Below are 27,842 nucleotides of genomic sequence, written 5' to 3' on the forward strand. Positions count from 1 at the left end.
CCCAGGTGTGTTCTAAGTGTAGTAAACCTACTTTAAAAAAATCAAAAAAGTGTAACTTATTCCTAATATTTTCCTTTTTTGCCATATTGTTATTTTGAGCCTCCATTGTTTTCTATGGGAGTGCATTGCAGTACGTGTGAGTGGCTGTACGTGGTGCTAGAGCTACTCCAAGGCTGAGGTGGAATACAGTTACTACTGCATTGTTACATTCTGGCTGTAGAAACTTTATAAGTGTAGTTTATGAATTGTAATAGTCTTTCTCTTGAAGGGGGGTGTTTTTCTATTTGCAAGTCCCTCACTAAAACCCTCCTTAAATTTGCCTAAACCCCACCCATTAGTAATGTATAGGGAAGGAGAGCTCAGAATAGAAAACATAGAAGAGGCAGAGGTCTCTGCACGTAGGTTTGTAAATAGCATTTTGTACTTTGCGAGTAGTACTACTGTAGTTCCACTTGGTATACTACAAAATGCAGTTTTTGAATAGGACCCTATATTTGTAAAAATATGGGCATGTTACTAATTATGTTTATCAGAAATAAAATGGGATATTCTTCATTCAATCTCAAAATCTATTTTGTTGTTTTTAGCCTGTTCACCGCTGGGTACTAATTATACATGTTACAGTGTTATATGGCAGTAACCTTTGGTTCAAAATGAATTTGCTCCATAGATCGACTATATTTGATTTTGACACACACCAGTACACTTCTGCTAATCACAGAACTAAGAGTTTTGCTCCCAGAATCCAGCTAAGTCTCCTATCACTCATTGACTGTATATTTATAATTGACCTTGTACAGCACTTTTTGGATAGGGTTATGCTATACAAATACCACATATATACATAGTATAAGCATACAAGTGAAATGTAAAATGTATTTAGTTGATGGCCCAGCAATGCTAATTCATGAGTTATTTGCCAACAGATTACAAGGGAATCAGGGTATTTCCCTTTGCCAAAATTACATGTTAGCCGTCTCTCAGTAAATATGAAGATACATTTTAATATTTATACTTTCACTAATGTATTTTTCTCCATATATGTTTGTATTTTTCTTTGCTACCTGCTTTTTTTCTTTTTTCTAATCATAAAATAGTCTATAAAATCCTGAAGAAGCGGAGGATGTTATGTGCAAAACATGTATTGGTGGTTAAAAAAAATAAATAAATAAGAATATGTCATATAACTAAATGTCAAAGGAAAGAAAGTTTACTTTGAGGTTTAAGGAACAAGAGGCAGAGGCAGTTTAGTATCAGACAAAAGAAGTAACTGTATGTAGTCAACTGCCAAACAAACAGACTGAGAGAGAATTTTGGGCTAAAAAACCAAAAGGCTATTCTGTGCATCTTGTAGGCTGCAACATTTCATGATATGAAAGGGATGTTATACTGTGAAATCTTACCACAAGAAACAATATATACATAGTATAAGCATACAAGTGAAATGTAAAATGTATTTAGTTGATGGCCCAGCAATGCTAATTCATGAGTTATTTGCCAACAGATTACAAGGGAATCAGGGTATTTCCCTTTGCCAAAATTACATGTTAGCCGTCTCTCAGTAAATATGAAGATACATTTTAATATTTATACTTTCACTAATGTACTTTTCTCCATATATGTTTGTATTTTTCTTTGCTACCTGCTTTTTTTCTTTTTTCTAATCATAAAATAGTCTATAAAATCCTGAAGAAGCGGAGGATGTTATGTGCAAAACATGTATTGGTGGTTAAAAAAAATTAAATAAATAAGAATATGTCATATAACTAAATGTCAAAGGAAAAAAAGTTTACTTTGAGGTTTAAGGAACAAGAGGCAGAGGCAGTTTAGTATCAGACAAAAGAAGTAACTGTATGTAGTCAACTGCCAAACAAAGAGACTGAGAGAGAATTTTGGGCTAAAAAACCAAAAGGCTATTCTGTGCATCTTGTAGGCTGCAACATTTCATGATATGAAAGGGATGTTATACTGTGAAATCTTACCACAAGAAACAATAGCTTCATGACAGACCACAGCCCACACCGCATTTACTGAAAGTACATACCTCATCCGGCAGATGAGATACAAACTCATCCTTTAATTAAAGAAAGGGAGACACAGAAGATCCTGAATCACACACTTGCATATGATAAAAGCTTTTTAGTCATCATTTCTTATATAAACACATTACCCGCCATATGTTCATGGGATAACTTATGTTTGGCCAGCAATTTCCTTTTACTGTGGTCTTTTGAGCCTGTGAAACGTTTAATGTTGCTTCTGGTGAATCCAACCATATTGTTTCCTTAGAAAATGTAGTTTGTGCCAAAAATAGATTTTAAACTGGAGACGAGGTCCTTTGCCACAGGTGCTTGATCAAAAATACCAGAGGGCTTCATCAAAAATCTTGAAGCTGCCAACAAGCAGAAGAAAACAGCAAACTGGGCGAACAATTAAGTTAGGTCAAAAATCAACTCTTTGCTCCTCCTTTAAAAAAGCAACGTTGCACCAAAACCTTGTGCCAAGCAGATGCCTTCTCTGAGTTTAAGGGCTAACAACAATCGTCTATGTTGTAGGAGTAGTGATAGAGGTCCTGCTTGACAGCCATGAGTAGGCCGGGAACACCTTGTCTGCCTCCAAGTTGTGACGAAAACAGCACAGTGGGGATGGCATCATTTGAAATTGGGTGCGGAGAAGGAATGGTTCGAATAAGATGCGTGTCCTGAAGGTTCCAAATTCTTGTATAGCAATCTTGACCAACTGGGAGGGGAACAATTGTGAATCAAAGATTAGATTAATTTTTATCAACTTTGTTAATCAATTTTTTTAATATTAGTTTCTACTAATGGCACAACAACCACTAATGCTAGCTAATGAAACCAATGTTTTCAGTCATCTAGAGAGTACACAAAAAGCAGACTGTCAGTGTTAATGAAATAGACTAAGGGCCTGATTTAGAACTTGACGGCTAGGATACTCCATCACAAACGTGACGGATATCCCATCCGCCGTATTACAAGTGCCATAAGATATAATGCATTTGTAATACGGCAGACGGGATATACGTCAAGTTTGTGACACAGTATCCTATCTGGCAAGATTTAAATCAGGCCCCAAGTACTAAATTTAACTAATAGTTTGTATTCTTTCTATGAGAAAACAATTCTTCACCCAATGTCTCGCTAAGTACGAGGCAGGATAAAAACAAGTGCGATAATGTGTCAACAGAGGCATCACCACACCTACAGAGGCCTTAGTCTTAAATTAATAAGTCATTCACTTTCAGATCATAAAAGCTAGAGGCAGAACTAGCAGCCTAAATCTCGGTCAGGAGAAATTTCATCCAGATACTCCTTACGATTCTATGCCATACTTAAGCTTACATAAACAGTCCTGGTGTGCGGAGAAAACCTTTTCATACATTATCAACTACTGCATTCCCAAATAGTTCTCTTTAAGGAACTCTACTTTCTTGTTTTTTTTGTATACGTTTTTTTGGGCATGTCAAATATGACTTGTTTATCATATCAAAACATAATTTTCAAATATGAAAATAACATTCCCCCCCCCATCATGGTGCTCAAAGGAAATGGCCCAATATAAAAAAACTGATTCAAAGTTATGCCCCCACATGATCATATACAGTAGTAGCTCTCTTCAATCTCCCCTAGTCAAAAAACATATCCTCCCCCCGGTTATCAACCCACATCTCACGGGGGCAAGGCATCCAGGGGCTCCAGAAGCTCGGCAAACATTGCTGCCCAGGACTGCAGGTCAGCTGCTAGTTTATTATCTCTACGTGTTTTTCGCATCTGCCTCTCCATGGCCACTACCCATTCAGTCACTTGCAGCCATTCAGACGCTTTTGGGGCTACCGGAGACAACCACCTGATGGCTACTTTTGGTTTAGCGAGTACCATACACAAGAGGAGAAACTTCCTACTAATTTTTTTTTTCTTCCAAGCCAGGATCATCTCCAGCAGGCACTGACTAACATCCCTGGGAAAGGACCACCCCATTACTGACTGTCAGCCAGAAAATATCTAATTCGGGACACCCCCAGAACATATGTAGAAAGTCTGGTCCCTGCCTGGCACAATGGGGACAGGAGGACGAACGTGTCAGGTAAATGGCATGCAGCGTAGTCAGGATGAGGTACACCTGATGGACGACATTGTACTGGAGCAGCTTGAATCTTGCATTCGTAGAGGTACCCTTCACAAACTCCCTCCCATTCTTTAACAGAAAAAGGAGCCCCCCCGCATCTAATGCCACCTGTGCACCGGCAAGCCGTTCCCTACTTTCTTGGTTGTAGGTAATTGGACAAAGACTACTTTCAAGCTACGATTACTGGGCTGAACGTACTGGGCCAGCCTGCTAATTCAGGCTGCTCAGCTCTGGGCAACCTACCAGAATCTATGTGAACAACAAAAAATCAGCCTGCACCATTTCTAAGTCTGTTATGGTAGGTGGCCCAAAATCCAAAAGCAGCTAGACTTTTAAGGTGGCTAATTATATGTTGGGTAAAGTCTCAGCTTTCCCCTACTTGGGAGTCTTATTTGTTAGCAAAAATTGTTGGAAGCCGTTGAAGGCCAAAAGATCTGAGCTTATTAAAACTATGGGGGCAGTCTCCAGTTTGGCATGTAGGGTAGATTCGTAGGCACGAAGAATCCTCCTAAAAATGTATCAGGCTAAATGCATATCCTTGCTCCGGTGTGGTAGTGAAGTTTGGGGATATGTAAACTTGGATCCAAGCTGCAGAGAATACATTTCTACCTCAGGTAGCACAGGTCCCGCATTCCACTACAGCATTTTCGGTGCAGGCGGAGATTGGCCTTGGTCAAGTGACGTATATGGTTTCCCTAAGCCCCATACTGTGCAAGATAAAGGTATGGACTAGGGAAGAATTAAAACTAAGTCAGTTGCTTCTTGATGACTGTCTGGTCCTAGATCGGTTGCATAAAATACTGCGGATAGCCTATGTGAAGGAAGGCAGCTTTTGCCTCCTTAGGGAGATCTGATCTCTTTGATGACCCTACTTTTTTTGTTCTCACGAGAGCTGGTTTGTGTCCAAAGGCTGTTTAAGGATCAAGCCCTTCTGGATAGAGAGCAACATGACCTGCAGAAACCGTTAGTGCGGGGTCACATTTTACTGAAAACTGTGCAGGGTATGGAGCCGTATCTAGCTCAGGTTCGACATCAGGGAGATCGGTTTGCTCTGGCCAAGTTCAGGGTTAATTCACTTCATCTCTTTTGGCATCCCATGCGGTTGGGCCTTGCCTGACGCTAGGTCCCCCTGAGCTGCGACAGTAAGTCTCCGTAGGACACCCTGCATTTTGAAATGTTTGGCTCCTATTTTAGCTTGCCCAGGAAGCGGTATTTAATTCCCCTGTTGAAGTCTTTGAACTTGCTGTAGTAGCGGGATAACATCCAGAAGAGGGACCTTGTGAAGGTGCTCTGACAGTATGTATTCGTTAGAGGTCTGAGATCTAAAATTGGTCCGAGCGACCGGTCTTTTTTGGGCATAAGCAAGTATAACGAGTAAACTCCTATACCCTATTGATGGTGAGGGATTGGTTCTATGGCTCCTTTGTGAAGAAGTGCTTGGATCCCTTCCCTAAGCAACCTCTGGAGTTGTGGGGAGAGTTTGTGCGAGGTGGAATGTTGGGAGTTGGGGAACTGAGCTCCAGACAATAACCATGTTGGATAATATCCAACACCTTCTGGTCGGGGGTGAAATTCAGCCAAGTGAGAAAGAACCCTTGGAATAGACTCCTGACTGGTGTTATGTGATTGAAGGGAATGAGAGTTTAGTTGGGGCTTATTGGTGGTGGCAGATCCTTTGAGGGGGGTTACACCTTCACCTCCGCCCTTTGAATTGTTTCCTCTGTAGGAGTCTCAAAAATAGCCCCTGGGTTATGATGTGAAGGTTTCAGGGAAAGTGGTCTTCGAACCTCCACGGTAGGATGAGCAGCGAAAGGACCCGCAATGGGAAAGGGTCTGAAGGGCACCCATTGTTTTAGTTTTCATTGTCCTTTTTCTAATAAAGTATCTACCTGTGGGCCAAAAAGATGTTCCCCATCGAAAGGTAGATTAAGGATGTTTTGCTGGACTTTCAATTTGAAGCCGGAGGCACAGAGCCATGCATGCCTATGTAGACGGACACTAAAGTTAGCCCGCCTAGCAGCAGTGTCGGCAGCATCTAGAGCGCAGAGTATAGCGGTGTTTGAGATTTGCTTCCCTTCAGAGACATTATCATAGCCGGTCTTCTAGTGTTCATCTGGGAGATCCTCCATTTCGTTCTAATGGGCTCGGTCATATTGAGAAAGTAACCCAATGGAATTGGCTATCTACCAACGATTGGCCGATTTGCAGCTACCCTTTGAACTGCAGCATCTATTTTCTTACTCTCTTTATCTGGTGGATGTGCATCACCAGTTGTTTGAGAGTTGACCCTTTTTTCATACAGTAGCTACCACTAAAGAGCTAGATTGAAGCAGGCCGCAAATGTAGGGTGTGTCAGTTGGCAAAGCCTTGTATTTCTTGGCCACGCTTGGCGTAAGTACCCTAGCTCCTATGCGGTCATGGAAGATGTCTGGGGTGTGATGGAACATGCCTTTAAGCACGGGGAGGTACTAGCGGACCATTGTGTGTTGGAAAGGGTCTCCAAAAGGAAATAATCCTCTAATGGCTGAGTATGCAGAACCACTTTATGGAAGGTGGCAGCCCTACCAATGAGATTGTGGTAGGAAGTGTTATCACCAGGAGGGGAGGGTGTTGCAGGGCATAGATCAGCATCTGTATCCGCTGTTGGGTCAGTAGTTTAGGTTACCCAGGAATTATCCTGCAGTAGAATGTCAGAGGTATCCCCATGTAATGTCAATCTATATCTGAATAAGGTGACCTTGAGGTGTGTATGATATAGAGCCAGCTGGAGAAGCAGGAGGTGAGAGTGAGTGTTCTGGAGCAGGTAGGGATGGTGGAATACTAAAAATCAAAGGGCTTGTAGCCTGGTCCATTTTCTTTAGCAGCTTTGGTGGAGGTGGCATGTCCAAGTCTTCTTCAAACGACAATTGGCGTTTAGATGGTTGAGCAGCAGCTCCAAGAGGGTGGATGATTTTGTGGCCTAAATGTGGATGGATCATCAGGTGTTTCTCGTGGGTGTCGATTTCTTCTTGTAGTTTATGACAGATCGGTTCGACAGTCCTTGATCCATGGCTGACCTTGCTGCTGAGCACTGATGGTCTCAACTCTGACGTAGATGGTCTCGACTCCGACTGCGTTTTTTGTTTCTGTGTCGAAGTTGTTGACTCGGCACCGAGGTAGGAGCGGTCTGTGCCGAAATAGTAGTGGTTTCGTCCGTGCCGAGCTGGAGTTAAACAATATGTCTGAAGTTGTTGGTCGGAGCCAACCACGGTTTGAAGGCTGTGATGGCCCAGTAGCCTGTCTCTGGTGCTCCAGAGTCAACCCTCTGAAAAGAGTTGCTCTGTGTGGGCTGCAGGTGGGGTGGGGTTGTGGGGGCGCCGGAGTACACACAGCTGCGCTGGTGGAAACTCCTATATTTCCAGGTTGGAGCCGGAGCCGTCATCGGGGGAGAAGGTCCCTTCGTCCACAGCCGATGATTGCACATGGTATTACCCCTCTATCTCCTCGGTGCCGAAAATACATGAGCAGCAGGCTACCTCTGTGCATCTGCTCAATGCCCTGAACACTTTTGTAATATACATTTCCATAAAAATAAGTATTACAATAATTAACATATGTCTATAACAAGCAACATTTTCTGCAACTATTTTGTTTTTAAAAACAAATGCAGCCAATTACCCAAATTAGTCATGAAGTACATTTCATGACGGTGGTTCAAGAACTACCGACCCATCTCCCTCCTCCCCTTCGTGGCCAAAGCCAGAGAGAAGACCATCAATGCACAACTAACCAAATTCATCGAAGAAAACACCATCCTCGACCTCTCCCAATCCGGATTCAGCAGTAACCACAGCACCAAAACCGCTCTACTCGCCGCCACAGACGACATCCACACCCTCCTCGACCAAGGACACACCGCAGCGCTGATCCTACTCGACCTCTCTGCAGCGTTCAACACCGTATCCCATTGCACACTCACCGCCAGACTACATGACACCAGCATACAAGGAACCGCCCTCGACTGGATCCGCTCATTCCTCACCGGCAGAACCCAGAGAATCAGACTACAAGCTTTCCTCTCCGAACCCACGAAAATCAACTGCAGAGTGCCCCAAGGATCATAGCTCAGCCCTACGCTCTTCAACATCTACATGGCCCCCCTCGCCGCCATCCTCAGACAGCATGGACTCAGCATAGTATCCTACACCGACGACACCCAGCTCATCCTGTCTCTCACCAAGGCCCCAATCACCACCAGACTCAACTTCCAGGAAGGAATGAAGGACGTTGCATCCTGGATGAGCAGAAACTGCCTGAAGCTGAACTCGGAGAAGACAGAAGTCCTGGTCCTATGACCCTCCCCCTCGGCAAGGGACAACACCTGGTGGCCTATGGCCCTTGTCAGTCCTCCCACACCCACACACCACGCCCGAAACCTCGGCATCGTACTCGACTCCTCCCTCACCATGACACAACAGATCAACGCGGTCACCTCCAGCTGTTTCATCACCCTCCGAACCCTCCGAAAGATTTTCAAGTGGAACCCCCCAATCAAGAAAGGCTGTCACCCATGCACTCATAACCAGCAGACTGGACTACGGAAACACCCTCTACGCTGGGATCAACAAGTCTCTGCTTCGCAACCTCCAGACCATACAGAACACCGCAGCCAGACTCGTCCTCGGCATTGCTCAACACAAACGCACCACCCAACAGCTACGGCACCTCCACTGGCTCCCTGTTGAGAAGAGAGTCACTTTCAAGATATTCACCCATGCCTACAAATGCCTCCACAACACTGGACCCCAATACCTCAACGAGAGATTCTCCTTCCACGTACCCAAGAGAAACCTCCGATCTGCCAAACTCACCCTCGCCGAAACCCCGTGCATCCACAAAGCCAGAACAGGTGGAAGAACCATCTCCTACATCGCAGCCAAGACCTGGAATGAGCTCCCACTCAACATTAGACGCGCCCCCTCCCTGAACATCTAAAGGAAGACGCTCAAGATCTGACTTTTCAACTGATAGGGAGCGGCTCAACCTCTGCCCCCCTCCCACCCCGAGCATTGAGAGCCTCACGGGTGAGTAGCGCGCTTACAATTCCCATGATTGATTACATTTGCCCGAAACCTCGACTTTTGCTCTACTTTTTCAAAACTGAAAAATAAAGGGAAAATGTAGCATCTAACATTCGATGCAAAAAGAGTGGCAAGATGACAAAGCACCTTTATGAATTCCTGAAACTGTATTTTCCTTTTAGGCCCTCTCAGACAGCCAGCAGTTTATTTTCTGAGGTAAACTGTGTGAGATGATCCAACATTACTTAAGAACTATGCATTTGGTCACTGGTCGGCAGGCAAGTGGGATGTTTAGGGATTCAGAGAGAATACCCATTTAAGAGAACTAGGATTAAGGATAAGTTATTTTTTCTTCACTCTTATGGGATCCTCTCTGGTATCTATAAACTGTAAAATGGAATAGCAAATTGTTAAGCTTTCCTTTTTTGGAGGTGGGAACCATAAGGATAGAACAACTGCTAAAGTCTAGCTTCGGGACATTTCTGATTATAGCAGAAGTAGCTGCTTTCAATCTGGTAGAATGGGCCTTATGTTTTCCAGGTAAAGATCTGCTCAGATTTTGGTAGCAAGTTATGATATAGGACTTGATCCATATATTATGGTCTATTTCTAGTTTGTGGAGGATATATAAGCCACTATAATTACTGCTTTTTAATGTCTCAAATAGAAAATGTGTGCCTTCTTGGTATCCAGTGCATGAACAGCCCTATCTTCTGGAGAAGAAATGTCTGGGGAGAAAAGATGTATAGGGAATCCGATTCTGGTTCTTTACCACTTGGGTGCTATTGAGGTGACATCCCTGCCAACAGCGCAATCCATTGAGCGATGTAGGTGGGGATGTCACGTCAACGCAGTAAGTACCGGAAAAGCTGCTGCTCTTTGAAACTCCGGTGCTCCCCGAGTGTCACATCCCCCTTGGGCACAGCAGATGAGCAGCATTTGTTTGCCCACTTCTTTGTTCCAGAGGCATGAAAAATGCTTGTCTATGATTGATGCAATATTTGTGACGTTAGAAGAAAGGTACAGGCTTTTTTTTACTTCCCTTGACTAAAAACATCTGCTTTTCCACATGGTGTGTGATTCTATATTCTTTCATGCCACAAATAACCTTAGTGGATACTGTGAAGTTTGCTTTCTGGTATCAGAAGGGTGTTCATGATGGGGCACAAATTGAAAGCTTAGAGCTGAGGCCGAATGCAGTGTTGGTTTCTCGCTGTGTCTGTTGAAGAAAGTTCCTGTTGAACAAGTTATTTACCTTCTGTAATGCTCTTTCTGGTAGAGACTCTATTTTACAACAGATTCCTCACCTTTTGAATATTCACCAGGCATCTGACTGCATCAAAAAACTTTTCAACAGTACAACTGCATGCTGGTAGGAGCCATATGACTCAGTACTGCTGCCTTTCTGCTCCGGAAATGATGTGCAGAGCCCATGTTGGCGCCTCTACTGCACGCTGATGTCAGTTGCTTTTGAGGCTATCCACACCTCCAGATGCAGTGCCCCACCAGAAAATTGGCTTTGACCAGTGTGCAGACTTTTAGACTTGGGATCTTTGTGATGGGTAGAGACCAATTAGAATAACGGGGGATGGGAGGGTTGGTGTGGAATCTGCAGTTAGATCTCTATCTCTACCAGATACAGAGCTAATGGGTAAGGTAGGTAAGTAAGTTGTTCTTCCGATGTAGTCTTCTAACCGCAGATTCCTTACCTTTGAATAGATAACATAGCAGCACTTATTGGGAGGCTGGTCTGTGAATTTGGCTCAAACCAAAAAGTTGTGGCTGTCCAGATAGTAGTGCTTCATGAGCGTATGGAGTGACACCTACGTAGCTGCCTGGCACATGTCCAGACCAGGAATCATGCGTGTCAACGCAGTGGTATCAGTGTTGGCCCTAGTGGAATGATCTTGCAGTGCAACTGAAGGTTGTTTTGGCAGTGTATGATCCAGCTGAAGATTGTACTTTTCTGCAAAGCCTTGAACTGAATTCCACAAAGAGACAATCCTCTACCCGGTGGTCTTTGGTACGATATATATAAAAGCTCACTATCCTTTTGGGGTCCAAGCGATTGAGTCCTCGCATCCTCCTTAGACGCGTGAGGCGGAGCACAGAACTCTGGCAGGGTGATGATTTGGCTGATGTGGAATAGCATCACAACTTTTTTTTTTTTTTAATTCTTTTTATTTGCAGTTTTCAAAAACAAACTTAAAACAACATCACACACTGTTGTGTACATATGACAAGCGATGACGATACGCCTCCACACCAAGCAGATCATCACAATGTGGGTACCATCACACGAACTCAGTGCTACACTATCAGGTGCGTGGCATTCAGCAGCCGAGCGTCCCATCCCGCCCGCATGCGTCACCTCAATCCGATTCATCACCCAAAAAGTCCCCCTGAGAAATACAGTTACCGCCATCTTACGTCCGCCTTAGGGAATAGTATCGAGTTAAAGCGCCTGCAGTGTAGCTTGCTCCAACCATTGTGTGAAAGGCCCCCAAATGTCCTTAGGTCGTGAACGCAGCGGCATAAGCTCCCAGTACAGGGCAAGTTGTGTCTGGCAGTAGACTGCGCTCGTGACCCACGCTCGAATGCTAGGTGACGTAGCAACTCCCCAGTGCATCGCAACTTGTCTTCTAGCTAGTAACAATAGCATCGCTGGTAGCTTACGGTGTTTGGGCTTAACCATGTGCAAAATACCAAGCAGCGCAGCCTGTGGGGTGCACGGGATCTGTAGGCCAGTGATTTCGCATATAATCTCTACTACCCTTGCCCAGAATGACGACAATGTAGGACAGTTCCATGCCATATGCAGAAAGGTGGCGCCCTGAGTGAAGCAGCGCCAACATTCATCCGTGTCTCTTAAACCCATCCGGTGCAATCGGCTAGGGGTACGGTACGTCATGTGTATATATTTGAAGTGGATCAGGCGCAGCCTATAGTTGGGGGACAAAATCTCAAGATTCTTGCAGCACAAGTCCCAATGTTGATCCGAAATATCCGTACCCAGTTCTGCCGCCCACATGCCCCGCGCCGCCGGCAGAACCACGGGGTGGCAAGTCTGCATCTGCACATACAAGCGGGATATAAGTTTGCGCCCGGACTCCACAGCTAGTACATTTTCCAAGGCAAGCAGGGCCGGCGGCGGCGCCGGGAACGCGGGAGACAACCTCCGGCACGAGTGACGGAGCTGATAGTAAAGAAGCGTGTCCAGCACCGTCGGAGCCTCTGCATTACACATCTGCTCCAGAGTTAGGAAGGTGTCTCCCGGAAACAAATCGCCCCCAGTGCGGAGGCCCAGCTCTTCAGCTCGCTCCCCGGTCTGCATGCTGCGCAGCGGCGGCCACATCGGGTTCCCGCGCAGGGGCACAGAATGTGAATAAAAAAGGTCAAGTCCGGCCCTCCGCCGCAGCCCATCCCATGCCCACCTGAGTGCGTGCACCGGGTCTATGTCCGTGCATCTCCGGGTGTGTGGCACGTAAAGTGCTACATTTAGCGGCAGCGGGGCTACTCTGTCCGTCTCTATCGCCACATGTGGTTGAAACGGTGTAGGATGTGCCCAGTAATGCAGGAATTGTGCCTGTGCACAGTAAGCATATAAGGAGAAGTCCGGCGCCGCCAGGCCTCCCTGTCGCTGTGGGAGAGTCAGAGTCTCCCATGCCACCCTCGGTTGTTTACCCCCCCAGGCCAGCTCCACCATCTTCGAGCGTAGCCGCCGCAAAAAATGTGCATTCAGGGGTAGTGGGATATTCCCAAACAGGTAGAGGAGTTTGGGCAGGATCACCATTTTGGCCACCGCAATTCTTCCAGCCAGCGAAAGGGGCAAGTGCTTCCAGCGGTCGACCCTCTCCTCCACCCAACTCATCACCCGTCCATAATTCTCCGTCCATATTTGCTGTTTATCCGTGCTTATCCAAATCCCCAAGTATCGCACCGGGCCAGTGGCCCATTTCAGCGGGCAATCCGGAGTAAAGCGGGGAGTCCCGGACGTCAGGGGCATAATTACCGACTTTTCCCAATTTATATTCACCCCCGATAATTGACCATAATGCGTCAGTTCTCCCGTCAGAGGGGAGAGGTTCGTCTGAGGATCAGTGACATATAACGTGATATCATCAGCATACAGTGATACCGTCAAGGCCCTCGACGAGAACCCAATGCCTCTAGCCGTGTGATGCTGCCTGATGCGAGCAGCCAAAGGCTCCGTGGCGATAGCAAAGAGCAGGGGCGACAGGGGACATCCCTGCCTGGTACCCCTCTGAATTGCAAAGGGCGCCGAGACGAGCCCGTTAACTCTCACCCTAGCCGTGATGCCGGTATAGAGCAGTCTAATGTAGCCAATGAAGGCTTCACTCACACCCATGCGCTGCAGCAGCGGAAACAGGAACCCCCATTCCAGAGAGTCGAACGCTTTGGTGGCGTCCAGTAGCACCGCCGCAGCCTTAACATGTGGGGCCAAATAGTGTAGTACTCCAAAGAGGGTACGGAGGTTGTGAGAGGTCGATCTGCCCGGTACAAATCCCGACTGATCCGGACGGATCATGAGGGGCAACACCGGCTGTAGCCGAGTGGCCAGCATTTTCGCAAAAATCTTCGCATCAGTGTTAATTAATGACAGTGGCCGGTAGGAGTCGCATTGTTGGCTATCCTTGTCCGGTTTCAGGAGGGTGATGATGACAGCCTCTCTAAGCGACCCTGGGAGCATACCCGACTCGACCGCCTCAGCATACATTGCCAACAGCCGGGGGACCAGAAGATCTGCGTATTCCTTGTAGAACTGCGCCGGCAGTCCATCCGGACCCGGCGCCTTTCCGGCCGCCAAGGAGCCTATGGCCTCCCGCACATCATCCGCCTCAAAAGGCCGATCGAAGTAGCCTTTTTGGTGCGCATTGAACCAGATAAGCTGTACAGTATCCAAATATTCAGCAAGCTCCACCGGCGTGTGGGCCTCCCGCGACCTGTAGAGGTCTCTGTAGAAGGTCCGAAACGTATCTAGGATTTCAGGGGGAGTGCATACGTTATCCCCTCCCTGTGTCATCACTGAGGATATGAAGGGAGATGGTCTTTGTGCGCGCAGGAGCAGGGCGAGTGTTCTACCCGGGCGGTCCCCTTCTCCATATCTACGGGCCACAGCATGCTTGGTCAGGAACTTAAGTTCCCTGTCAGCCTCCTCCTGATATGCAGTTAGCGTTGTGCGAGTTTCGGCCAACGTGGCCGCCGAGGGGTCCGAACAGTATTGCACCTCTAAGGAATGCAGGCGATCCTCTAATTTGCCTAGCGAACACCTGATAGTCTGAATAGCATCACAACTTTAGGCAGGACGGTTGCCTTCATCTACAGAACTAGTTTGTCTGGGACGAAGGTGGTATAAGGCTGATTAAAGCAGAGAACCTGCGGTGCCGATGTTATGGCGACGAAGAATACTGTCTTTAGGGTAAGAAGCCGCAAACAACATTTGTAAATCAGCCCAAAGGGAGTACACATTGAAAATATGAAAACAAAATTAAGGTCAGCTTTGGCATAATAAAAGAAATAGGGGTAACAAGTGTTGGAGCCCTTCCAGAAAACACACCAAAACCAGTGACTTAAACAACAAAGGTAGATCCGGGAACCGTAAAAAGAAAAGGCTGAAAGAGCCGAAACATACCCTTTAACTGTGCCCAAAGCAAAGCCTTGCCAAGCAAGAGACAAAACAAATTACACAACATCAAATAATTTGGCTTGGAGGGGCTCAATCTTGCCTGTGCATCACAAAAGCACAAACCTGTCCTAATGAGAGGCGTATACAGTATTTGCCGAGAGAAATCTAGCTGCCAAGATGACATCAACCACCTCTGGAGGGAGGTCAAGGGTGTTCAGTATTCAGTGCTCAATCTCCAAGCATGAAGGTGGAGATTGCGACAGCCCAGATATAGTTGGCTTTCAGTGCTGATCAGGCAATTGCGGCTAGTGACAGGCCAGAACAGGCTTCTTCAGCTTTTGTGGTTCTGGTGCTGTAACAGGAAGTCAGCCAACTGACTTGGAGTTCACCTCTTCTGTCTGGGGCTTGGAAGTGCCTTGGTCACGATCCAGGTACCACAGGGACAGTCTTCTCTTTGCAAGCCTAAGGATCAGCAGGTGCAGTCCACCGACAGGTGCAGCCTCTCTTGCCAGGTCCAGGCAACATCAGGGCAACTCTTCTTCGGTTCTCTCTGCATTTCAGATGTGATCTGAGGCCTGGGTGTAAGAGGTGCCACGTTTGTGCCCAGAAAGTGGCCTCGGAGGATGGAGCGGTTACCAAGCAATGGAGTACTAGGACCCCCTCACCTGATGACTTCCTGCAAAGTTTGGCATCCAGCTATCCCAATGCGTTTTATTCTGCCAAATCCCAAGATAACAAGACCCCTCTCTCAGTGGTGGGTGCAGAGAGTGCGCCGCGCGGAGCTTCCACCACGAATGTGGAGCTTCCGCCACGAATGCGGATCCTCTGCCACGACTGTGAAGCCTCTATAAACCGGGACCTGTGTGTGGAGCTTGGTAGCCTACCCTAGCAGTGTGGTGCCTGAGGGCTACATGCACTTGAAAAAAGCGGTTTGGCAACTGGTCGCCCCTCTTGGTCTCCAACATCAAGCCGTTTAACTCAACAAAAGAGCAGTGCCTCTCATTTGTGTTCACCATTTGCCCTTCAAAGGCAGCTTCAACTTTGAAACTCGCCGTTTTGGGCTCACACCCTGTGTGGCTTCCTGCCAAAGAGAGGTAACCTCGCTTCCCATGGCAGGCCTTTATTGTTTGTACTCCTTGGAGTCATTCACACTGGGAATCATTCACACTTCTCCCCAAGAATGCAGAAGGCCGACTGGTGGCCAACACCTGCGAGTGGCCACAGGTAGACTTGGGCAACATAGCGGCAACTTTCTAAAAGTAGCACTTCTTAAAAAGTTATCAGCTTTAGTAGATCTATTCAGAGGTTAGCACAGTTGAGTTGTCAGCGTGTAACCCTGTACTCGCAACTGAGGTTACTGATGTTTCTGCAGTAAAAACAACAATTTGGGGGTTTTACTGTTAGGATATATAAATATACATGTGTTACTCTTTAACATACATCACCCGGCCTTGGGACTCGATAGGCCTGCAGTGGGGGTGATTCATATATATTACAGACTGAGGTTTGGGCTTTGGCATTAGTTTATGTGGTTGAGAGGTTTATCTTCAGTAACAGTCTTTCTGGTGGATACTCTATCTAACCACAGATTCTCCACCTTGTGAATAATCCCCAGGCATCAGACTAGATCCTGGAACTTTCTGAAAGTTCTTCTGTGCTCTGCTAGATGGCATCTTGCGGCTCAGGACCAAAGTTATCCCCCTCCGGTAGTGACAAGCAGAGCCAGATCTAAGCCCCAATCATGGGTGTTGACATTAGTTCCATATAGGCTGTTTACACCCTCTGATGCAGAGCCAATCGGCAAATTGGTATGACCCATGGACAAATCTCTAGATTGGGACCTTTTTATATGGAAAAGACCAGTTCACAGAACAGAGACGTATGAAGGTTGGTGAGGAATTTGTGGTTAGGTAAAGTATCTGTCAGAAACATCGTTACCAAAGGCTTCGAACAGCAGATTCCTCATCTTGTGAATAGATACCAAAGCAGTACCTTCTTCGTTGGCGGGTCTGTGAATTGGGTCAAACCAAAAAGTTCTACAGGAAAAGCGGGCAAAATGCATTTTTTGATGGATCCTCAAAGAAGTAGTTCTTTGTGTATGTGTGTACCACAGCCCACAATAAGGCTGAAAAATTTCCAGGTCAAGCACTCTGCATGCTAATACCGTGATAGCAACGTTGGCTCTGGAAGAATGAGCACGCAAGCCTTCTGTGGGCAGCCTTTCACCAATACATAGCAGATCTTTATGCAATGAATGATCCATAAGGAGATGATCTGTTTTTGCACTGCTTTATCCTTCTTTGCTGCAGAAAACCATACAAAGTGCTGACCGTCCACTTGCTGTTCCTTGGCACATTCGATATAGAAACTCAAGGCTCTTTTAGGATTGAAACAATGGAGTCTCTTCTTCCTTAGCAGGATGAGGTGAAGAAAAGAATGCCGGAAAGGTGGTGGCCTGGATGACATGAAAAGGGGTAACCACTTTCAGTAGAAAGGAAGCTCAGGTCCACAAAAGCAACTTCTCAGGGAAAAAGGTGGATTTAAACAGAGAGCCTCAAGTTTGAAAACACATCCAACTGATGTTATGGTGATGAGAAACACTGCCTTTATGGTTGTTAGACCTGGCACCATTGGCGTGAGTCTCCCTTCCATTTTTTCGCTGTGTCTCCTCTGTTTTTGCTGGTTATAGATGCTCTGGGCGCTGTGCCGCTGCCATTCAGTGCCACAGCGCGAATGCTCCCTTTGTAAAGATGACATATGAATTGGTACATCCATGATTGGCTTATTCAGTTTACCTGTTAGTCCCTAGTAGCGTGGCCGGTGTGTTCCCAGGGCTGGTAAACCGAATGCTGCTGGTGGGCCTGCAGCACTGGTTTGTGCCACCCACAGAAGCAGCTTGTAAAGTGTGTCTCAGACCTGCCACTGCAGTGTCTGCGTGCAGTCCAGAACTGCCATCTTGGCTGTGAAGTGCCCCCACTTCCCAGCCCCTAAAACCTTCCCTTGGCATCATGTAAGCCCCCCTTATGATAGGGCGCATTGTATGTGTAAGGTAGGACATGCCCTGTTGTATGTAGCATGTCCTAGTAGTGAATTACACCCAATTTCGTTTTTCACTACTGTAAGGCTACCTGTTCTCCATAGGCCAGAATGGGAGGTCTGGGCTATTACATCCTATAGTCCTAACTGACCCACAGAACATGGTAGAAAAACGAATCTAGTATGCCTGAGCTCAGAATATTAAAATACATCTTTTAGTGAAGGTTATTTTTATATTCTGTGTTTGAAACTACCACTTTTAGAGTATAGGTACTTTCTTGCCTAAGCCTTCCAGTTGCTCTGCTGTTATGTGTATTGGCTGTCTGGTTTTGGAGGGACAGGGCAGGCTGAGTCAGACCTGGGTTGAATAGAGCGACCTGCCTAGGTGTGAGGGGAGGGGTAGCTCCTGCACTTGAATAGGGCTGTGCCTGGCAAGGTGAAAGCTGGCTCCACCTCCCACTGTGCGTCTGAGGCAGAGCCCCTCTTTCTGAAAGGAAGGATGCAGCCTGATCAACAAAGTGCTCCAGGGCGGGGCAGAACTGGTTCTGGCTGGGTTCAGAGACTTGGGACCCCTAAGAACCAAGACTTTGGGGGTATAAATATTTGTGCACAAACCCCTACAATTTGTATTGCTCCTGGATAACAAGAAGAACCTCTGTCCGTGTGGCTACAGGAATCTGCAAGAGAAGGACTGTCCTTGTGCCTTGTGTGCTGTTTCTGGGACTGGCCTGCAGCTGTTACTACTGGACTTCAAGAAGAGGAAAGGAACTTTGATTGGACTTTTATTTCTTTTGCTACAGCAACTACCCAAGGGCTAGGAGAGAGCTAGCCTCCTGCTGGAGTCTCAGGAACATCAGACTCCACCATCAGCCTCCTGGTTCCTCCCAGCGAGGATTACTATCTGCAGGTGAGGCTCCTGTGTGTTCCAGGACCTCTATTTCTACTGTTGAGAAGAGAGCGCTGAAAATCGTCGCTAACCTCCGTTAGCGAGCCGCTGCAGCTGGTGAGCGTGAGAAAAATCGCCGCTCCGCTGTCGCCGAGCGCTCGCTAACCCCGAAGATCGTCGCAGCACCTGTCTGCGGGCCTGAAAACGCCCGCTATCCGAAGATCGTCGCAGCACCTGTCTGCGGGCCTGAAAACGCCCGCTATCTGAAATCATCGCAACAGGATCATCGCAGCGCGGACGCCGAGCGTTCGCCATTTTCCCCGCATCGAATCCGGATCGTCGCTCCCTCGCGGAGCGCCATCTTTGTCAACGCAGCAAGATCGCACACGCAACAGGCCCGGTGCATCATCCTCCCTTTGCGGCAAGGATTTTATCGCATCACCGGATCAGCGTGAAGAAGTTTGTCGCTTTGTCCTGCCCGCAACCCAGCGCATCATCCTCCCTTGCGGTAAGGATTCAACGCATCGCTGGCTAGCGTGAGGAAATCTATCGCAACAACTCCTTAGCGACATTTTTGTTGCTTTGCTCCAGGAACCAGATACTTTGTGAGTAAAAGGGTCGCAGAGACCCCTGCCTTGAACTAAACATCATTTTGTGCATCCTGAACTATTTTTCCTTGCAGCATTTCTAAAGTAATTATATTTTTATAGTATTGTGGATTTTTACTGTTATTGGTCTTGTGATTAAGTCTATATAAAAATACCTATTTTTCATAACTACTTGAGTGGTGTCCATTTGTAGTGTTCCTCATTAAATTACTGTGTATGGTCATAAATGCTTCACACACTGCCTCTGAGATAAGCCTAACTGCTCGTGCTACGTTACCACAGGGTTGAGCAGGGGTTGTCAAAGGGTGTAGGCTGCTTACTCTGACTTAGGAAGAAGGGTCCCTACTTGGACAGTGGCCAGCCATTGCCAACTAGAGACCCCCATTTCTAACATTGGTGGTCAGCGGTGAGGATCTGGACTTGCATTTATGATTGCATACAGTAATTATAGTGTACACTACTAGTGAGTGCAGACCATAACATAACCACGTACGTTTTTGAGATTGTTGATTCTATTTTTGATCGATATTGCCAGTTATTATTACAATGGCCAAGCCCAGATCCAATGCCTCTGAGTATCTCTCCTGGGAAGAAGAGAAATTAGACACCTACAATGCCAAGCAGCTCAAATATTTTTGCAAACGCTTCACAGTCCCTATCACAGGTCTCACTAAAAGGGAAGAGTATTACAAGGCGCTGAAGGCCTGGTTAGAAGCCAGGGATGCCCCAAAGAATGTAGAAGAGCCTGTGGAGGGAGGAGAGGATGCAGGAGAGCGGCAGGACGAAATTGTAGATTTGGTAGGGGATAAAGCAGTTTCCAGCCCGGGCACTAGTGTGTCCTCAAGGGGCCTGACTCCAGAAGAGATGGAGGACAGGGAGAGAGATAGGCGGCATAATATGGAGATGGCTAAGCTTAAATTGGATGGTCAGAGAGACCTAGAGAATAAGAAGTTGGAAGTTGAGATAATGAAGATGAAATTTGAACATGAGAGAATTTTGAGGGAGTTGGAGAAAAAGGCCAAGAGTATTGAGATCTCCCCCTCTGGTGGCAGCATACCGGTAGTGCATAATGAGAGTAGAGTGTATATACCTAAAGATGTTATTAAGGATTTTCATAAAAGTGAGGATATTGGGCAATGGTTTGCCGCTTATGAATTAGCTATGGTATCCCACCGGGTCCCTGAGAAGGATTGGGGAGCGGGGTTGTGGGGACGCTTTGTGAGTGAGGGGAGGGATACCTTGTTGGACCTACCCCCAGAAAGTAGAATGATTTATGCCCACATGAAGTAAGCTTTGATTACCCGCTATGGTTTGACCCCTGAAATGTACAGGCAGAGATTTAGAACTTGCAAGAAGATAGAGGGTACAACGTGGGTAGAATATGTGTCTTTTTTTGGCAGAGCAATGGAGCGCTGGGTAAAAGGCAGCAAAGTAGAAACTTTTGAGCAACTGTATGACTTGATTGCATGGGAGCATTTTTCTAGTAACTGTTTTCCTGAGCTACTCCAGCATCTGATAGATTGCAAGCTGACTAACCCTAGGAAGCTTGCTGAGGAGGCGGACCGCTGGGTGAGCACCCGGGTTCGCAAGGGTGCAGTGGGAGACTTCGCCAAAGGTGGGCAGGGTCCCCAGCAGAGAAGTGGGGGGGACAGGGGTAAACCAAGGGAGTTCCACCGAGGGCCCCAAGATAATTCCCAAGGGAACCAGGCAGTGGTATCCCAGCCTCCCCCAGATAAGAAGCCAGTGCCTCCAACAGGTAATCCTGTTCCAAGGAGGCCCCCTACTTGTTTTAAGTGTGGCCAGGTGGGCCACAGATACTTTGACCCCCAGTGTCCCCAAAAGGATACTGCTGCACCACCCCGTGCACCGCCCCGCCAGCTTGCTAGTGTAGCCCTGGGGGAGGAGGAGATGGGTGCCCCAGGTGGGTGGGACCCCGTAGAGTTGACCCTTGTCTCACTAGGAGACTTTGAAATGGTTCCTAAGCCTGCACTGCCTGATAACACTAAAAAATACAGGCAGTGGGTAACCATCAATGGCCATAGAGTGGAGGCTCTGAGGGACACAGGAGCCAGTGTAACTGCTGTCAGCTCCCGGTTGGTGTCCAAAGAGCAGGTTGTGCCCCATGCATTCTACCCAGTAGTGTCGGCAGACAACACAGAGAGCCAATGTGAGGTGGCTCAGGTTCCCTTTGAGTGGGGGGGGGTCTCAGGAACTCTTCAGGTGGCTGTGAGGCCCGCCATGCCTGTGGACTGTCTGTTGGGCAATGATTTAGAGAACTCACCGTGGGCTACAGTGGAGAGGAGAGCTCACTTGCAAATGTTGGGACTGCCTGAGTGGGCATGTGCTACCACTCGGTCCATGGCAGCCAAAGAGAGTGTTGAGAAAGACCTGGAGCCTGAGAATATGGCCCAGGTCCCTGCCTTAGAGGGAGGGGGCAGGGGGCGCGGGAAACCGGCCCCCTTGGTTCCCACGGCCCAGGAGGGAGCAGACCCTGAGGGGGATGCCCTGGAGCCTACCGGGGAGCAGAGTACCGACCTGGGGGACCTGCCTGAGCTGACCCAGTGGCAGCAGCAAGGGGGGCCCACCAGGGAGGAGTTTTGTGAACAGCAGAGAACTTGCCCCTCTCTTGAGGGTATGCGGCAACAGGCTGCAGCCCAGGCAGCAGGTGATATGTCCGGTTCACATCTGATTTATTGGGAGAACAGTCTCCTGTGCTGGTGGTACCCGAGTGCTTCAGAACCTTCCTACTGGGGTTGGCTCATGACATTCCATTGGCAGGACATCTGGGGCAGACCAAGACCTTTGAAAGGCTGGTCACCCACTTTTATTGGCCCCAGATGCGCAAGAGTTCAGATACGTATTGTAGGACCTGTGAGACTTGCCAGGCAAGTGGGAAGAGTGGGGGGAAGATCAAAGCCCCACTCCAACCCTTCCCAGTTGTTAGCACCCCATTCGAGCGAGTGGGCATTGACATTGTGGGGCCTCTGGACCCCAAGACAGCCATGGGCAACAGGTACATCCTGGTCTTGGTGGACCATGCCACCCGGTACCCTGAAGCCATCCCGCTCAGGACAGTGACGGCCCCCGTGGTGGGACGTGCACTGATGGGGATCTTCTCCCGTGTGGGGTTCCCCAGAGAGGTGGTGAGCAACAGGGGGACCAACTTCATCTCCCAGTATATGAAGTCTCTGTGGAAGGAGTGTGGGGTGACTTACAAGTTCACCACTCCTTACCACCCCCAGGGTAACGGTCTGGTTGAGAGATTCAACCGGACCTTGAAGGGCATGATCATGGGCCTAGAGGAGCCCCTGAGGCGTAAGTGGGACGTCCTCTTGCCATGCCTGTTGTTTGCATACCGTGAAGTGCCACAGAAGTCCTTAGGGTTCAGCCCCTTTGAACTGCTCTATGGCCATCCGGTAAGAGGGCCTCTGAGTTTGGTCAAGGAAGGCTGGGAGCAATCTCCCAGGAAACCTCCCCAGGATGTGTTTAGCTACATCCTGGCCTTCAGGAACCAAACTCGGCGTTTCAGAAACATTGCTGAGGCAAATCTGGAAGCCAGCCAGGAGGAGATGAAACGTTGGCACGACCAGAATGCCACTCTGGTCGAGTTTCAACCTGGTCAAAAGGTTTGGGTACTGGCCCCAGTGGAGCCCTGTGCGCTCCAAGATAAGTGGACCGGTCCATTTGAGGTGGTGGAGCGAAAAAGTCAAGTTACCTATTTGGTGGACTTTAAATCTCCCAGGAACCCCCTGCGGGTCCTGCATGTGAATCGCCTAAAGCCCCACTTTGCGAGGTCTGAAGTGGGCATGCTTCTTGCCACAGATGCAGGGATGGAGGAGGAGAGTGAGCCTCTTCCTGACCTCCTGTGTGCAGGAGAGAAGGATGGGTCAGTGGAGGGTGTGGTCCTCTCCACCACACTGACCCCAGAACAGCAGAGAGATTGCCACCAGCTGTTGGGGCAATTCCCAGATTTATTTTCCCTGGTACCTGGTGTCACTGACTGGTGCGTCCATGAGGTAGACACCGGGGACAGTCCTCCTGTCAAGCACAAGGCTTACAGGGTGACCGACAGGGTAAGGGCCTGCATTAAGGAGGAGGTCTCCAAAATGTTTGCCCTGGGGGTGATTGAGTCCTCTAACAGCCCTTGGTCCAGCCCCGTGGTCTTGGTACCAAAGGCTGCAGCGCCTGGTGACACACCAGAACTTAGGTTCTGTGTGGACTACCGAGGTCTCAATTCGGTCACGAGGACCGACGCGCACCCCATCCCCAGAGCTGATGAGCTCATAGATCGGTTGGGGGCTGCCCGGTACCTCAGCACGTTTGATCTGACGTCTGGGTACTGGCAGATCGCCTTAACTGATGGGGCAAAGGAGAGGTCCGCATTCTCTACCCCAGATGGGCACTACCAGTTCCGTGTGATGCCCTTTGGGATGAAGAATGCCCCTGCCACCTTTCAGAGGTTGGTCAACCAGGTGTTGGCTGGGCTGGAGGATTTCAGTGCCGCCTACCTGGACGACATTGCCGTATTTAGTTCCTCATGGGAGGACCACTTACGCCACCTCTGGGAAGTGTTGATGGCGCTGCGCAGAGCAGGCCTCACAATCAAGGCCAGTAAGGGCCAGATTGGGCAGGGTTCGGTGGTGTACTTAGGACACCAGGTAGGGAGTGGCCAGGTGGCCCCTCTACAGCCCAAGATTGAGACCATCCTGGCTTGGGAGCCCCCAAGGACCCAGACCCAGGTGAGGGCCTTCTTAGGACTCACGGGTTATTACAGGAGGTTTGTCAAGGGGTATGGCAGCATTGTTGCCCCCTTGACTGAGCTGACTTCCAAGAAGCAGCCCAAGATTGTGAACTGGACTGACACCTGTCAGAAAGCTTTTGATGCTCTCAAGACTGCCATGTGTACAGCACCCGTACTCCAGGCGCCCAACTTTGCTAAGGAATTTATTGTCCAGACAGACGCTTCAGAGCATGGGGTGGGGGCTGTTCTGTCACAGATGAATGAGGAGGGACTAGACCAACCTGTAGCCTTCATCAGTAGGAGGTTACTTCCACGGGAACAGAGGTGGAGTGCGATTGAGCGAGAGGCATTTGCTGTGGTCTGGGCACTGAAGAAGCTGAGACCATACCTGTTTGGGACTCACTTCCGGGTTCAGACCGACCACAGGCCCCTCAGGTGGTTAATGCAGATGAGGGGTGAGAATCCCAAGTTGTTAAGGTGGTCCATTTCCCTACAGGGTATGGACTTTACGGTGGAACACCGCCCTGGTACAGAACACGCCAATGCTGATGGTCTGTCCAGATTTTTCCGCCTTAGTGATGAGAACCTCCCAGGGGATGGGTAGTTCTCCCCACATTTCAGCTGGAGGGGACGTGTGTTAGACCTGGCACCATTGGCGTGAGTCTCCCTTCCATTTTTTCGCTGTGTCTCCTCTGTTTTTGCTGGTTATAGATGCTCTGGGCGCTGTGCCGCTGCCATTCAGTGCCACAGCGCGAATGCTCCCTTTGTAAAGATGACATATGAATTGGTACATCCATGATTGGCTTATTCAGTTTACCTGTTAGTCCCTAGTAGCGTGGCCGGTGTGTTCCCAGGGCTGGTAAACCGAATGCTGCTGGTGGGCCTGCAGCACTGGTTTGTGCCACCCACAGAAGCAGCTTGTAAAGTGTGTCTCAGACCTGCCACTGCAGTGTCTGCGTGCAGTCCAGAACTGCCATCTTGGCTGTGAAGTGCCCCCACTTCCCAGCCCCTAAAACCTTCCCTTGGCATCATGTAAGCCCCCCTTATGATAGGGCGCATTGTATGTGTAAGGTAGGACATGCCCTGTTGTATGTAGCATGTCCTAGTAGTGAATTACACCCAATTTCGTTTTTCACTACTGTAAGGCTACCTGTTCTCCATAGGCCAGAATGGGAGGTCTGGGCTATTACATCCTATAGTCCTAACTGACCCACAGAACATGGTAGAAAAACGAATCTAGTATGCCTGAGCTCAGAATATTAAAATACATCTTTTAGTGAAGGTTATTTTTATATTCTGTGTTTGAAACTACCACTTTTAGAGTATAGGTACTTTCTTGCCTAAGCCTTCCAGTTGCTCTGCTGTTATGTGTATTGGCTGTCTGGTTTTGGAGGGACAGGGCAGGCTGAGTCAGACCTGGGTTGAATAGAGCGACCTGCCTAGGTGTGAGGGGAGGGGTAGCTCCTGCACTTGAATAGGGCTGTGCCTGGCAAGGTGAAAGCTGGCTCCACCTCCCACTGTGCGTCTGAGGCAGAGCCCCTCTTTCTGAAAGGAAGGATGCAGCCTGATCAACAAAGTGCTCCAGGGCGGGGCAGAACTGGTTCTGGCTGGGTTCAGAGACTTGGGACCCCTAAGAACCAAGACTTTGGGGGTATAAATATTTGTGCACAAACCCCTACAATTTGTATTGCTCCTGGATAACAAGAAGAACCTCTGTCCGTGTGGCTACAGGAATCTGCAAGAGAAGGACTGTCCTTGTGCCTTGTGTGCTGTTTCTGGGACTGGCCTGCAGCTGTTACTACTGGACTTCAAGAAGAGGAAAGGAACTTTGATTGGACTTTTATTTCTTTTGCTACAGCAACTACCCAAGGGCTAGGAGAGAGCTAGCCTCCTGCTGGAGTCTCAGGAACATCAGACTCCACCATCAGCCTCCTGGTTCCTCCCAGCGAGGATTACTATCTGCAGGTGAGGCTCCTGTGTGTTCCAGGACCTCTATTTCTACTGTTGAGAAGAGAGCGCTGAAAATCGTCGCTAACCTCCGTTAGCGAGCCGCTGCAGCTGGTGAGCGTGAGAAAAATCGCCGCTCCGCTGTCGCCGAGCGCTCGCTAACCCCGAAGATCGTCGCAGCACCTGTCTGCGGGCCTGAAAACGCCCGCTATCCGAAGATCGTCGCAGCACCTGTCTGCGGGCCTGAAAACGCCCGCTATCTGAAATCATCGCAACAGGATCATCGCAGCGCGGACGCCGAGCGTTCGCCATTTTCCCCGCATCGAATCCGGATCGTCGCTCCCTCGCGGAGCGCCATCTTTGTCAACGCAGCAAGATCGCACACGCAACAGGCCCGGTGCATCATCCTCCCTTTGCGGCAAGGATTTTATCGCATCACCGGATCAGCGTGAAGAAGTTTGTCGCTTTGTCCTGCCCGCAACCCAGCGCATCATCCTCCCTTGCGGTAAGGATTCAACGCATCGCTGGCTAGCGTGAGGAAATCTATCGCAACAACTCCTTAGCGACATTTTTGTTGCTTTGCTCCAGGAACCAGATACTTTGTGAGTAAAAGGGTCGCAGAGACCCCTGCCTTGAACTAAACATCATTTTGTGCATCCTGAACTATTTTTCCTTGCAGCATTTCTAAAGTAATTATATTTTTATAGTATTGTGGATTTTTACTGTTATTGGTCTTGTGATTAAGTCTATATAAAAATACCTATTTTTCATAACTACTTGAGTGGTGTCCATTTGTAGTGTTCCTCATTAAATTACTGTGTATGGTCATAAATGCTTCACACACTGCCTCTGAGATAAGCCTAACTGCTCGTGCTACGTTACCACAGGGTTGAGCAGGGGTTGTCAAAGGGTGTAGGCTGCTTACTCTGACTTAGGAAGAAGGGTCCCTACTTGGACAGTGGCCAGCCATTGCCAACTAGAGACCCCCATTTCTAACATTGGTGGTCAGCGGTGAGGATCTGGACTTGCATTTATGATTGCATACAGTAATTATAGTGTACACTACTAGTGAGTGCAGACCATAACATAACCACGTACGTTTTTGAGATTGTTGATTCTATTTTTGATCGATATTGCCAGTTATTATTACAATGGCCAAGCCCAGATCCAATGCCTCTGAGTATCTCTCCTGGGAAGAAGAGAAATTAGACACCTACAATGCCAAGCAGCTCAAATATTTTTGCAAACGCTTCACAGTCCCTATCACAGGTCTCACTAAAAGGGAAGAGTATTACAAGGCGCTGAAGGCCTGGTTAGAAGCCAGGGATGCCCCAAAGAATGTAGAAGAGCCTGTGGAGGGAGGAGAGGATGCAGGAGAGCGGCAGGACGAAATTGTAGATTTGGTAGGGGATAAAGCAGTTTCCAGCCCGGGCACTAGTGTGTCCTCAAGGGGCCTGACTCCAGAAGAGATGGAGGACAGGGAGAGAGATAGGCGGCATAATATGGAGATGGCTAAGCTTAAATTGGATGGTCAGAGAGACCTAGAGAATAAGAAGTTGGAAGTTGAGATAATGAAGATGAAATTTGAACATGAGAGAATTTTGAGGGAGTTGGAGAAAAAGGCCAAGAGTATTGAGATCTCCCCCTCTGGTGGCAGCATACCGGTAGTGCATAATGAGAGTAGAGTGTATATACCTAAAGATGTTATTAAGGATTTTCATAAAAGTGAGGATATTGGGCAATGGTTTGCCGCTTATGAATTAGCTATGGT

At 48.2% G+C, this 27,842-nt stretch overlaps 1 protein-coding gene across 6 annotated transcripts in view; it reads right to left on the minus strand.

Annotated features, from left to right (window-relative positions):
- Nucleotides 1-2,026: 2,026 nt before the first annotated feature.
- DCAF4 (DDB1 and CUL4 associated factor 4) overlaps nt 2,027-27,842 on the minus strand; it is a 291,122-nt gene continuing 265,306 nt past the window's right edge. For all 6 annotated transcript variants that reach the window (XM_085627274.1, XM_085627275.1, XM_085627273.1 and 3 more), the window contains one exon: nt 2,027-2,739. In XM_085627274.1, coding sequence (XP_085483400.1) covers nt 2,531-2,739 — 209 coding nt within the window. In that variant the 3' untranslated portion in view covers nt 2,027-2,530. The remainder of the gene's footprint in view (nt 2,740-27,842) is intronic.

The sequence above is a fragment of the Triturus cristatus genome, chromosome 9, assembly GCF_964204655.1.
Source record: "Triturus cristatus chromosome 9, aTriCri1.1, whole genome shotgun sequence".
NCBI classification, from domain to species: domain Eukaryota; kingdom Metazoa; phylum Chordata; class Amphibia; order Caudata; family Salamandridae; genus Triturus; species Triturus cristatus.